Source organism: Cavia porcellus, unplaced genomic scaffold (assembly GCF_034190915.1).
Source record: "Cavia porcellus strain 051 isolate PalLab524CR breed Dunkin Hartley unplaced genomic scaffold, mCavPor4.1 scaffold_11, whole genome shotgun sequence".
In the NCBI taxonomy this organism is placed as follows: Eukaryota; Metazoa; Chordata; class Mammalia; order Rodentia; family Caviidae; genus Cavia; species Cavia porcellus.
The window spans coordinates 48,911,043-48,926,344 of NW_026947494.1; the positions used below are offsets into that span (position 1 = coordinate 48,911,043).

Sequence of the window (15,302 nt, forward strand, 5' to 3'; positions counted from 1 at the left end):
TTTTGGTACTTTAATGGTACTAGTACTTTAATGGTACCAGGGATTGAACCACTAAGCTACATTCAGGCCCTTTATATATATATATATATATATATATATATTTCTTTTTTTTTTTTTTTTTTTTTTTGAGATAAAGTCTTGAAAGTTTCTAAGATGTCCAGGTTAAGCTAAAATTTGTAACCTTCTGCCTCAGCTTCCCAGAATGCTGAGATCAAAGGCATGTGCCCACTTAGAAAGTGGTTTTTAATCTAATCTTCTTCTTTTACCATTGTATAATGGCAGTTAAGTGAATACAATGGAAATCTACCAAGTTAGTTCACAAGCATACTAAGCAGCACCAAGAATTTGTCATTAGACATGATGTTCACAAGTGCATAAACCCCCAATAAATTTCAGTTAAAAACAAAATGCCAATACCTCGCTGTCTCCAACCCAGCAGTAGCCAAGTAGGCTTCTCATTTGTTCCCAGTGTTGATCTGTCTGAAAACAGTCACTCTTATATGCATGACTCATAGTTACTATATTTTCTATAAGAGGCCAACAGAAGCTTGAAATCTAAAGTACTATACAATGAGACAACATAACTTACTGACGTATTACTGGCATTTTATTCAAATACTATGACAGCATCCATACTTTGTAAAAAAAAAAAAAAAACACAAAAACAAAAAAAAACTAAGACACAACAAAGAAAAGAAATATAAGAGAAAATAAAGGAAGTGCAAATAAGGGAAGGAGGAAAAGTGGTAAAGCCCAAGATGCTCAAAAATAAAAGCAAGCTAATTGTTACAAATCTACATCAGAGGGTGATAGTCACAAAAACATTTGACCTTTACAGCAAAACTTTTGACAAGAAAACCACAAAACTAACTGAACAATTACAATAGCCAGATCAAAATTATGATTTCCAAGAAGAAATGAGTATTATAAATATATATAGTAATTATGTTGATTTATTTTTCCATTCCACCATGCTTCTTTCAGTGTAAATTCTAAAGTATACATCTATATGAGGAGAGCAACAAGTTCTGAGGAATGATAAAGTTACTTTATTTTACATGTTTCAAATAACAGTCCCACAAAATCCTGTTTCTTCTATAAAAAGAAATTAGATTTCTAAATGAAAATACACCCCCACACTTGACTATTCATGAAGTCATACCCAGGGTAATAGATTTAGTCATGAATAGTAAATGTCAATTTATATTCTTCTCTATCAATAACATTATACCCTTGTATGGAAATGACATAATGTTCTTTCTCAAGAAATAAAAACCACTGGTCCTTGCTTTGAGTTTCATAACAGAGCTTAACTTATTTCTGTTTTTCCTTTCTACATCAAGAATCAAGCTCTGCCAAGCACCCTGACAGTTTTCCTTTGAAAAATGCTGAGTTTTGGCTAATAGAAGTCTCGATACAGCAAAAACTTAAATGATTTAATATTACTAATATGGATGTATGGTCATTATACCCCACTTACCTAATACACTGACAAAAGCATCAAAAAGATGAAATGTAAGCAGTGGCTCTTTCAAGTGACTGTAATAATCTGCTATAGTTTTAAACACATCTTTTTCAAATCCCGAGTACATCGGCTGCTTCAAATCTGAACAGTTGGGCCCTATTTTGTTAAAAAAAAAAAAAAAAAAGAAAGAAAGAAAGAAAGAAAGAAAAATTAATGGCACAATATTCTCTGTGTATTAGAATCTGTGTATACTTGTTGTGTGTACAGATGTACAAACATTCAGAGACTTACACAGAAAAGCTGTCATGGAAAATTGACACTATATAAACTGGCATTATATATTTTGCTTCTATAAATAAATCTATTATAAAATAATGAGGAAAAATACTGGCTTACTTCCATTTTAAAATAAATCCACTTTTTTATGTTCTTTTGAAGGTATTTTTATTAAATGTAAACAATGATCATTTTCTCCAAAATGTTTGTTTTCCCAATCTTGATAAAACTGACCCACATAACAATTAGTTCATATATACAATATACAAGTTATAAAGTAAATTTTATAGGTTTCCATTATTTCATTTTTATATTTAAAAGTCCTAAACAGAATTGAGTAAAATGATCAGTTTTCTTCCTCTAAATTATTTTAGATTAATAAAAATGTAAACTTTTTAAAAAGATAACCCAAAAAGGAAATTAAACATTTTGTCTTACTAACTCATTATGATTATAAACTCTAGTTGATTCCTGACCAACCATTAAATGATAGCTTGTTGTGCAGAATCAGAATGCAAAGCTGGACCAAGTTCAGGACACTGAAACAGCCTACCATAGGCTGTGCTGGCAACAAAGAAAAGAAACATCTACCAGTATCTGGGACCAAAGAGAAACAAGAAATGCTCTGTGCAAAACTGGTAGCAAATGCCCCCAACAATCCATTTAGGAGCAAAGATTTATAGCAAGTTGACAAACCAGACCTACTCATGCTTTGAAATAAATGGCCAGGGGTCCCCTGAGGAACACTTTAGCCAGCCTTCCTTATTTCCATTACATTGTGGAAGAAAGAAAAATAACTACCGTGGCAAGTTCAGAGCCAGCAGGAGATTAAACAGCAGTACCCAATAGACTCCTATTCCCAAGTGAAAAAAGAAATGGCCAAGATATATTAGAAGGAAATGCTTTCTACACAATCTCTGGAACTAAGAAAAGGATCAAGTTACCAAAAACAAAAGCACAGTAAAGCATTCTGGGCCTTTGCCCTTCAATGCACTGGGACACCATGAAGTGAATTTTTCTGGTCTCCCTAAAAACTTTTATCTTTCAAAATTCTGTTTTCTTCTTAAAAAATAATAGCTTAAATCATGAAATATTTACGTGTGTGACACCACATAAACCAGCAGCAAATATGGCCACCATTTTTGCCTGCTTTCTATTGACTGAGCCCAAGTTTACACAACTGCAATAATCAGTTTGGTACGTCTCCACATTGCTCAGAATGAGTCATTACCAAGATGGAGTAGGTGGCTCATTCCATGCCACTATACCCTTCCTCAATATTTCATCCTTATTAGAAACATGAGAAAATTTTTATATAGGGTTTCCCTAAAAACAAAAGCCAAAACGAGTACACAATGAGCTCTATGAGAGGTAATATTTTTCAAAGATCTTTTCTTTCATAATCACCTTTCTTAATCACCTTGAACTTCAAGGCTATTTTTTCTTATTCTAATTTTTCATGTTATTACTGATAAATTCTGGAAATAAAATGCTTTGGTTTTGTTCAAATTTTCATTTTCATTCTTGTGATCTACACAGAAGAAGAAAAACCCAGTTAAACTGGTTTTGGATTTATTTAGCACCAATCTCTCACTGTGTGGCAGGCCATGAGTAAGCCTGGCTAACAACTGAAGTATTCAGGCTCACGTGAACATGGACTACAATAACTGCAGAGAATTAAAGGGAAAGAGGAGCGTTTCAGGCTTATCAAAAAGGAAATAATCAACCTTCAAAGTGTCATACATTCAACTTATCCTTTTTGTTTCAATTTGGATGACTACAGTGGAAATGCAGACTTACTAAGGATAAGCAGAACAAGAAATAGGCTATGACTTTGATAGCCTCAAATTAATTTTTGAGGCTCAAGAAGAATTTTGAAAAACAAGAGACTTTTACAAAGCTATTCAAAGGCTGACCTTGCCCTTTGATACATAATTCCTACTTTCAACATTCTCTACCAGACAGAATACCACCTCATATACATGTAACCATTACTAAACTATCACATCTTTCCACTCCATTGAAATTCACTTATCTAAACATTCTTTGGAAGTTTTGTGGCTTTACATGTAAGTATGTCTTACTTATGAAAAAATTGTATTCCTCACTATATTTTAGTGATCATTGAAAATCAAACATCATAAACACAACTTTGCACAAGTTACATTATAGCTTAGGTGTATTATACCAGCCTCCTATGTTCATTTGCAGCCAAATCCTGCCAGTTCAGAAATGGGCAATTTAACTTCTTATTTATACTTTGCATCTCATCACTGCCAACTTTGGCTGAAGATATAGCTTAAATTTAATTTACTTCAAATGTTTGAACAGGAAGAATAAAAAGCACTTCCCCATGCTAAGCCCACAATACTTTACATCACAAAGTTTCTACAATAGTAACCCAAACTAATAAAAATTCTAATAGTGAAACCCAGAGAACTTCGGGCTTTCACAAACTAACATTGCTGTGTGCATATTCAAAATGATAGTATATAATCATTTTTCATATCCACTAAGATTATACACATTAAGTTGAGTAGTTAGTTTCATTCTATAATCAAACAAAACTGTAGCTAAATTAATAATTTGGGGTCTACTAATACAGGAATTTATATACTTATTTTCACATGCAAGTTTTATCCTAAAAAGAAGGAACTAACCTTCTGAGGTTTTGTGCAATCCAAAAGAACTTCTCTAAGCCACATTGCACCAGCACCCATCAATCAAAATAACTAGAACTCTTCTCCAGGAGGCTGAGGCAAGGGAACAAGTTCAAGACCAGGCTGGACTATCCAGGAAGCTCAAAGTCAGCCTGACTACAGAGCAAGACTTGTCTTAAACAAGCAAGCAGACAAACAAAAGACTGTTTATGGCACACAGCCCTTTCACTTAGTCATACTTTTATCATAAACAGCATAATAATCCCAAAACAATTAATTGCCAGTCTCACAGGTGTCAAATAAATGCTCAGGTCACTAAGCAGAAATCTTTTCTAATTCAGGGCACTAATTTCTATTAATTTCCTACAACTGGCAGATAATTAGTACTTACAATTTGCCAAACACTTCATAGCTGACAGAACCCAATGAGGAAGTTCTTCTACAGGAAAAAAGTGAAAGTTAAAAAGAGTATTTTATTCAATTCTACATAACTCAAGGAATTATATATATATATACACATAGATAGACTCAATATATAGCTAACATGAAATATGTCACTAATTTACATATCAGAACATTTAAGACAGAACTCTTTCCTTAGCAGTAACAATTTTCTCTAAGGAGAAAATGCACATTTTCAAAATTTAGTAAAAATGGGCTGAGGATTTAGTTCAGCGGCACAGTGCGTAGGTCCAGAGTTTAAGTCCCAGTACTACCCCTGCAAAAAAAGATTTAGTAAAAATAAAAACTGGGTATTTTGTCTCAGACAAACAAATCAGCAGAGAAATCAATTAAACCTTAGAAATATAGAAAAAAATACAGAAGAAGGAAAAATACTAATCAACAAATGCATTTGTGAAACAATTTTATCAACCACCCTCCAGAACATAACTAAAAGTAAAGTAAGGGTTGAGAGTTGTTCGGCAGTGGCATATGATTACATGTGTGAAGTCCAGGCTTGACACTCAGGGCCACAAAAAAAAAAAAAAAAAAAAAAAAAAAAAAGGTAGATCTGTAGGTTAAACGTAAATATCGTTTTATCTGTTAACTATTTTCAAAATGTTTTAGGCCAAGAAAGTTCCACTAACATATAAAATTTGGCTATTAGAATTAGGACAACCCTAAAATGATAGGAGTAATATTGCTACACAGAACTGCAGTGGGACTATTTGGAGCAGTCTCCCAGACACTGCAAGATGGGCCAGCATCATGATTCCACTTGTCCTCTCTACTCTGTGAAGGTGGGAAGACACTGTTAAACTGAGTTACATTGAATCAGTCTTATACAATCCTGCATTCTTCCTGAAGTACTTAATAAAACAAAAGATGACTGTCATTTGGCTGTAGCTAAAAGTGTTAATCTGTTACACTCAGAAAATGTGGAAGGTTAGATGTATTGCAAAGGCCACATTGCCCCTCACTACATGGAACTTAACACTGTATGTTGGTATCAACGTGACAAATCAGGAGGTCACTACAAACCTACCTGCCTCCCACTGTCCTCTATTCCTGATTCAGGGGCTGAGAAAGGCAAAGTTTTTCTACTTTGAAAGGCAGGGTCTGCTCCTGTCAGGCAACAAGGTCTGAAATACCCTCTTCTGACATACTCTGTCTATTGCACAGGAGCCTCCAGCCCTGAATTTAATAATACTTTATAAAATCTGAAAAGTATTAGACCATTTTGTCACACTCAAATGTCATTTAGTGCCAGCCAATTCTTAGCTTCAAGAATTTGAACTAAAAGGACAAATCATAGTGCTATTCAACTGTGGTCTATCTCTTATCCTTACAAAGGAAGTTAAAAAAAAAAAAAAAAATCAGTCTGGGGACTGTGGACCTCTATAGGCATCATGACTATATTTCTCCACATCAAAAACCAGGTCAGGTGACTGTTAAGTGTCTTTTTCTCCCCTGATTTGTAAACTGGCTTGATCTATAAATAAGAGATTGAAAAAGCATTAAAGTACCATCAACATTTAAAGAGCAACCTTATTAAAAAGGAAATAAAGTGACATAACTCTAGACTATCCCAGGTGACTTGACAAAAAGTACTATGAGAAATTAAGTCGGAATCTTAAATGCTGGGGTCACACTCCAGTGCCCCCTGAAAACTGACTCAAGCACTCAGTTAGGTGTTAAACACATTCATGTTTCCAACAGACAACCACTCATTTCCCAGGGGAACTAATAATAACTTGTGTTCAGATGGATTTTGTTGAGGGTCTTACGCTGGGATACTCCTCTTTCTATTTCATTTTCTTAATTTAAACAATGAGTTAAAAGGTATTTTACAAATCAAAGTGTTAGGAAGTGAGAGAAGGATATATGTGATGAAAGTGTGACTTATTTAGGGTTTAGGAAAGGGTTAAATAGGAGCTGATGAACCTGTGTAGCCAATGAGTTGGCTCAGCCTAAGGCAAAGGGGTTTCAGGCACTTACTGGACTTGTCATTGAGGATCACAACCCCCTGCTTGCTGACACTGTAAACATTATGGATGATGAACTTGGCGTTGATGAGTTTGATGTCTAAAATTTCTTCCAAGGAATCCAGGCCAAGGATTTTCTGTAAACTATAAAGATAAATAGTGACTAAATTATTTAAATGCTTTTAAAGAATCATTATTTAACTAAAAGCATAGCATGGCAAAAGATTAATCTTTAAAATGTATTATTTTCATATTTTACTCAATCTTTGTGAGCAAAATGGTTACAAATGGAATATGACAATAAAATTCACCTTTAACATGTTGCTTCAATGATTTAATTACATAATACCTTGAATTTTAAGAAAGTAATTTTATAGGCAAAAACATTATAGAAACCAAAACAAACTTATCCAATAGTGAGAAACTGCAACCAGTACATCTTGTGGAGGGAAAAAACTGGTATAATACTGCTAAATTTAATTATACCTTATGTATGTGCCTCAAGTATATCAGACCCATTTTTGTACTATTTGTTTATGAAGTGAAGGATTCCAGTCTTACCAGAAAGTATAAAAACTATTAAACTCCTATTTTTAACTATTACATAGGAAGACAATAGAAAATTCTTAGAATTCAGTTAAATTATGTTGGCTAAATGACATAGGCACATATTGTGCAAAGTTGAGGTTTTTATATGCAGTTTCAGAAAATATGCAGAAAGTAATGAAACTGCAAAACAGAAAGAAGTGACTAAAATTTCTCATTCATGTTAAGTGCACATACTATGACAAGGTCATCGACTTCCAGATCTCCTCCACGTGAGCCTCAGTCAGCTGTGTACGGTGGACCAGACGGCAAGCCGGCACCTCACCAATGGCGATACTGTGACGCTTGAACCACATCTCAGAGTTCTAATTCAGAGGGAGGGTCGGGAGGAACAAGAAGGGACAGAAGAAAAGGGATAGTGAGAGAGACAATATTTCAGTGTAAGACTGTATGAGTTTTGGAGAAATGTCTTTGATTTGGCTATCCATAATTTGATTTAAAACAATTAGAATTATAAACTAAAGTTCTTTTCATGGACCTCAGAGATAGAAAGAATGACTCTTAAGATTAGGTGATAGTATAAATGAATATTCTTGAATTACCAGAGTTACGGCATTAAGCATGACATCATCTCGCTAATACTTCAGGTATGACTTCCAACTAGTCAGTAAAGTAGCAATAAAATAAAATTTCAATAATTCAAAATTAAGACAAGGAATATCTTTCTAAGTTTGCACTAAACTGAAAGAGTGCTTAAAATAAGAAGTGTATTACTTTCAAGAATTCTCTGTATTTTTATAAGCAAATATCAAATAGGCACAATGCTGGAAAACAGCCCAATCCCAGGCATCTACAAAAGACAGAAAAGCAAAGGTGAGAACAGCTGAGAGCAGCTCGGAGCAGGGGGACTGAACCCTGCGCTGCAGAGGAAAAAAGCTAAAGCTCAGCGTGGTGAAATACTTGTGCTTGGTCCCTCAGCTTCTCCACCTCCAAGCGCTCAGCAGCTCGTATCTCACATATACGCTAGTGAACATAAACTATAAAACTTGCTTTTAAAATGACAAAGACAAATTTTGACCTTTACGGGCAAAAATATTAGAAGACATATCTAAAGAGTTTCTAGTAATAGTTTTTAGTAATGTTAATATTATAAAAAAACTTATTAATCTGGGTTGGGAAGGAGTAAGAAAGTTGTATTATTGCCTTAGATTTTGATTTTGATTTTAAAAAAATTATTGAATGACAAAAAACTTCAAAGGCTACATAAGTATGTGCATTTTTAAATATCTAAAACAATGGTTTATTTTTCAAGTTCAGCACATAGGTTGTTGCATATGCCTAGCAAATCTACTTCTAAATACATCCCTAAAAAACTCAGGGCCAGGGATTTAGCTCACTTGCATAAGCGCCTGCCTGGCAAGCATGAGGTTGTGAGTTCAATCCCCAGTACAAAAAAAAAAAAAACCCTCACAAGTATATTTAAATATTTACCTATAAAGATAAATAAAAATATTACTTTTATATTAGACGATGCACACAAAAAACTATGTCAGATGCATGGCTATGCACTGTAATCCTAGTACTTGAAAGGCTGAGAGAGAAAGATCACAAGTTTCAGGCCAGCCTGGGCTACACAGTGGGCCAGCCTAAACTATATATAACAAGACCCTGTCTCAAAAAACAAACAAGGGGGCTGGGGATTTAGCTCAGTGGCATAAGCGCCTGCCTTGCACGCAGGCAGTCATGAGTTCGATTCCCGGTACCGATAAAAAAGGAAAAAGACAAAAAAAAAAACCAAACAAACAAAAAGAAGTTTAACAACATAAAAAAATGGATATAACACATTAAGAATAGAGGCTACAAAATAGAGGAACATATGTTTTGTGTTAAAAACATGCAGGGAAAAAACATACAATAAACATGTTAATTATAGTAATTCTCTCTAGATAATATCATGGATAATTCATTTTCTTCTTTTCTGCCTAAGCCAACTCTAAGAAATAAATCAGTAATAGCAACAGCACTTAACAATTCCAAGCATTTGTGTTCCAAACACTATAATTAATATTGTGTGGCTACAAAATCACTTGATCTTCACGGCAACCCTACCTTAAAGGGTACTGTTATCCTAGTAGCTGAAAAACCTAAGAATCAAACCAGCAGTCTAGCTTTCAGTTTGCTCTTACTCTTCACATTACAATGGTTATTCAGCACACATAACAAATAATTGTATTTGCTCTGCTTTATTTTATTTTATATAATGATAGATAAGAAACGAGATAATACAAAAACAAGCACAGAGATACAATAAAAAAGAATGACAAGCTCAAGGCCCAAAAGAAAGGTGTACCGATAATTTATTGACTGTTAACTTCATTGTTCTAAAAACTGTCTCACAGTTCTGAAAAGAAAACAGATCCTCTCTGCCAATCTTTCCTAGACAATCCTCAAGAGGCATGAGACCAGGCTTTGGTGTGATTGCATGTAATAAGCAAGGAGCTCAAACACCTACCACTTCAGAGGGAGCACAAGCAAAGGAAAGACAAAAGTCACATGAAAAGAAGAAATGAGGGACAGATGGCCAGGGAAGAAACAGGTCTAGGAAGTCCAGCAGTTGACTAATGTGGAACTCTGGCATCGAACTTCACTGAACCAGGGAGAACAGAACAGGGAAGTCAGTAAATCAATGCCAGTAAAAGCACATTAATGTAATGTGGAATTTTATCCCTGTGGGTAAATAATACCAAGTGAACCTACAATGAAAACATGCCTACTGAATAACTGCTCTACTTATATAGTCATATTAGGTGTTTTAATTCTAATGATGAAAAAATGTACTTGATTTCTTGGAACTTATATTTTAATTTTCTCTCAGACAGGAGCTATCGAGTAGACAATAACTACTCTTGACTAGATACAAAGGCCTCAGATAAAACTTATTCAGAATATTTTCACTATGTTTCTAGTAGTTAATTTCACTATGTTTCTAGTAGTTAATTTTGCACTGTGTGCTTCCCTGGACCGTGAGCCCTTTTACAGTAAAAATTGTGGCAGAGATTACTGTTCCTGTAAAGGTTGGCACAATGTCTGGCATACAGGAACACTCAACAAACCCTTCTAGTAAATAGAGGACTTCAAATACAGCATTCTCTAAATCCAAGCTCATCGTCTCCATCTGTCTGTTAAGACACTTCATTCAATATAGCCCATCTTTATCATTAATTAAACCCTGACAAATCTATACAACCCTATGTAGTCTCTGTTTCCATCAACAATGGCACTCTTGTCCTTGAATCATTTTTGAGATGATTCCAGGGTAAACCTCTTAACTATTTTCTCCACACTGAAACACAACACAATCTCTGTAGAATTATTTTTTAACCACACAACCTAAAAATGGTTTCATCATACCTTCGCAAACAAAACTATGCTCTGGACATCAAGTTTTGTATGACTATATTAACTTAAAACCTTAGTATTTAGAAGAGTCTTTAAAACTGCGTTATAAAATTTTCTCTGTATTATATCTTTTACGATTATCTCAATCTTGACAATATTCTATAGGTATATTTCAAGGAAAAAGTATGAAAAAGAAAAAAAGAGGGACTCTATTTCACAGTGAGCTGAGGTTTTCCAAGACTAGAGGAACCACCTTTCTCCATATATTGTGTCATTCTGCAATATACCATGTTCTACCCTCTCACTCTCAACTAATAATAATTATATAAAGTTCAGAAGAAAACAGAAAAGAAGAGTAAGACACAGGATAGGCATGAAAAGGGAGTTTAATAAAAATTTGCTGACAGAACATATGTAAACAGATTCCGTATATTTGGTCGAAATGTCAATGGGCAAGAGTGAAAAACTGAAAAAGCCAATCTTTGTTAACTGGTCTCTCGGCTGTTGGTCACAGGCTCCTGCTTCATGGAACCTCCAGACTACTGTCAGGAAGGACCAAGAGAAGGAAGCAGCTCAAGCCTGAGAGCTACTAGATGATTCCTCCCAGGAAGGGCCTCTGTCTTTTAGCCACAGCACTTACCATCACAACCGGCCTCACTGGGATGTTTTCTTGTGAAGTGCCTGGTGGGGAATCATTCCATTCTGGGAATTTAATAACATCCCTTTGGTATGGGGGCTTCTTTGGGTACGGTTTCAGGGGTGAGGAAGGAGGAAATCTAAAAGTCAAGAAGAAAGGTTCTATTATTGCAGTCAGTGGGAGACACAAATATTTTAACAAGAGCTACCATAATGTGTATCCTTGAGGATTTATAATATAACCCCAGACATCAAGTAATAAATGGACTCAGCCTTCATCAAACTATTAAACATCACTCACTATATCCAATAATAATGTTTTTAAAAAACAGTCATTATGCCCATCAAATAACATTTATAGAAAGTAAGTTATCGAATATGTTATACATTTCAAAAATAAATAAATAAAACCTGTCTTATCTTTGGTTTTCGTAAGTGTTCTTAATGGGATGCTAGGCCCCTTGTGTGACCCAGTTTGAAATCCTTATAGCCACATAGTTTCTACCAAAACTTACAGATGGCAAATAAAATAATTGATTAAAAAGTTCTCAATGTTTGCTAAGAAAGAGTACACTAATACAAAAATCACTTGGCCTAATATTTGCCTTATTAACAATTTTTAATAAACATTAATCCTCTTCCTTTTGAGTATCGCTTCACATAGGAAGTGTCAATTTCAAAGTCTACCTTGAAGGAGTTAGAAAGCTGCCCATTGCCCTTATTCTGCCTTTTTACACATCTCCTCTCTTTCTGGCTTTCTTGCATATCAACGGCATCGTTCCGTGGACAACACCATAGACATCTCCATCAACTCAAACTCTCTCCACTGGTCTGCACTACTCATAGTGAAGAACTAAAACCAAACATATGCCATTCTCAGAGGATCTTCCACTGTAAGCTTACTAGGAAAGGATCCATCACAATATATTGCAGGGCTGAGGCTGCAGCTCGGTGGGCAGAGCACTTGTGAGCAGGCACAAGGTCCTGCATTCAATAACACCCCACCCCACACTGCCCCAAAAGAGGGAGAAGCTACTGCAGCACATTGCAAAGGCTATGCAAGAACTCTGCATCCTCCTACTGACACAGAAGTCAGTAGTTTTTTGACTTTTAGTTTTACTTTTATTTAAGCCAGAGTAAGTGCTGAAGATCTTGCCTATAAAATCCATGGAAAAAGCATTCAAGTAACCAAACATTTGGTCTTGAGACAAATGCAGAAACAAAAAATTTTAAAAAGAGCTATAGTTTTCAAGGAAAGTTTGTATGACGGTGAATCATAAGACTCACAAATAAGAGCACTATAGAGAAACATTTCGAAAACAATCTCAAGAGACTTGAAAAGTGATGACTAATGGAGAAAAGATGAGTTTCATCTTCTCTGAAAAGAACATCTAATAATGGGACTTTACTTGAAAAGTCAGTTTTGAGTCAGTAAGAAAAAAACGTGAAGTCTGGAAATCATTAAATCAAGTTAAAAACAAATAACTGAAAGCTTAAATTTCTGGTAATCAACTTACTAAGGCAGTGTTCCTGAAAGAGTCTAAAGTATAAACTAAATGAATCCCTAAATCCAGTCATGGTACCTTACTTTGGTAAGTGAAGGCTAGCACCCAATCCAATTTCTTAAAAGTCCACAGTCACAACAAAAGTCCCATTTCCAGCTAAACTATGGTGTTTATGTCCACACTTGTAAACACACACACACACACACACACACACACACACACACACACACAGTTTAATTCCAGGCATTCACAAATTAACGCACCTCTCAGTCCATTAAAAATTAAACACAATCCTTACCCTTACTTCACCACCAATATCCACTCTTTACTCACCAACTCAATTCTCTTAATTATGGCTTATAAACTTTTGGACCTGAATTCTAGGCTGGGCTTTCTCATAAACAGTGTGTCTTTTGGAAAGTACAAGTATCTCTAAATCCCAATCTATTCAGTTTTCCAGTGAAAGAATTAAATTGGATAACGTATGAATGTCATTCTGTCTTCAAACATGGGTTTCTTATATTATCACACCCCAAAAAATAAGTACTATCACCCAAAGACCAAAACAGAATTTCTTAAGCACAGACTGGCAATTGAAGAGAGGCCCATCCCCACCACTCTAAAAACAGGCTCTTTGCCACAGTCACATTTGCAGCTATCAACAGGAAATTTGGAGGTGTGTTAGTTATTTTCATTGAAGTCTGCCAAATTTGTCTGAGATAAGATGCAGAGGAATTCCGTCTAGGGCCAGGGATATAGCTCAGCAGCACAAGCATCTGCCTGGCAAGTGCAAGGTCATGAATACGATCCCCAGTACCCCCCTAAAAAAGAACTTCGTTCAGTAAGCTACTTTTGTTTTGTGTATTGAAAGTTATCAACTTCATCCGACATTTTAACATTTTAATTATGTACTCTGAGGCTAGAAAGTCTTTTAGAGTTGATCTAATTCAAATGTCACATTTTTCACACAGGGAAATTAAGAGATAAAAAGGATTTATTAAAATCTTTCTAACTAACAGGCCAAGAAAGCAAACCCATCTTGCACAAAAGATTTGCAAGCTCTTTCATATGAAAATTATAATATTAAAAGATGTTAAAGAGCTAAATTGATAGAGAAATACATCACATTGGTGAATAAGATTCAACATTATAAAATTTCAATTTTCCTCATGAAGATACATAATTACAATGAAATTACAATGAAAATACAAAGTTTTTCATGAAACATGATAAACTGACTCAAAATTCATATGCAAATGCAAAGCGTGAAAAATAATAAAGATGACACACCATAGAAATGATCCCTGCTAGTATACTGGCAGCACGGGAGGCTGAAGTGAAAGGATCACTGCAATTTTGAGACCAGCCTGGACTACAAAGTGAGCCCAAGGTCAGCCTGAATTGCATAGTGAGACCCTGTCTCAAAAAGACAAAAAAAAAAAAAAAAAAGTATACCGGAATAGATTACAAGATCCATACACAACTAAAAACACACTCAATCACCTGACAAAGGTGCCATACATGTTCACTGGAAGAAAGATAGCTTCTTTAATAAATAGTGCTAGGAAAACTGGCTTTCCATATGCCAAAGACTAAAACTAGACCTATGTGTATCTCAATGCACTAAAGTCAAAATGGGTCAAAGATCTAAACATTAAAACAGAAACTAAATCTACTGGTAGAAAAAGTCACGTAGAAATCCTGAAGACATAGGTGTAGGCAGAGACTTCATTAACAAAAGACAAACTGCATGAGAAACACTTCAAAGAATCAACAACGGCATCTCACCTTATTAAAAAGGTTTTGCACATCAAAAGAAATCACCAACAGAGTGAAAATACAACTCACAGAATGGGAAAAATTTTAGTCAACTGTCCCTCAGATAAAGGATTTCTAATTGGAACATATAAAGAAATTTTAAAACATCAAGCCCCAGGGCCAGGAATTTAGCTCAGCAGTATAAGCACCCGCCTGGCAAGCACGTGATCATGAGTTCACTCTCTGGTACCAAAAATAAATAAATAAATAAATAAATAAGGCCCCCAAATTCAAAACCCAATCCAAAAAAGGACATCTGAGATGAATACACACTTCTCAGCTGAAAAATACAAACAGCAAATAAATATACAAAAAAATGTTCAGTATCATTGGTCATTTGAGAGAGGCAAATTAAAACAACACTGAGATTCCATCTCCAGAAAGAATGGCTGCCATAAAGAAATCAACCAGTAACAAATGACAGTGGGGCTGTGGGGAAAAATGAACACTTCTCCACTGTTGGTGAGAGTATAACTGATACAATCACTGTGGAAAACAGTGTGGAGATCCCTCAAAAAACTACTATTGGAGATCCCATTTGACCCAGCCACTCTCCTGCTGGGTATCTTTC

General features: G+C 35.1%; 1 protein-coding gene across 1 annotated transcript in view; it reads right to left on the reverse strand.

The window, feature by feature from the left end:
* The window catches only part of Depdc1b (DEP domain containing 1B), a 75,484-nt gene that overhangs the window by 30,879 nt on the left and 29,303 nt on the right, over positions 1–15,302 (reverse strand). The window contains exons 3-7 of the mRNA XM_003470214.4: positions 11,413–11,548; positions 7,611–7,738; positions 6,841–6,971; positions 4,793–4,840; positions 1,481–1,621 (exon numbers count right to left, since the gene is read on the reverse strand). Coding sequence (XP_003470262.1) covers positions 1,481–1,621; positions 4,793–4,840; positions 6,841–6,971; positions 7,611–7,738; positions 11,413–11,548 — 584 coding nt within the window. The remainder of the gene's footprint in view (positions 1–1,480; positions 1,622–4,792; positions 4,841–6,840; positions 6,972–7,610; positions 7,739–11,412; positions 11,549–15,302) is intronic.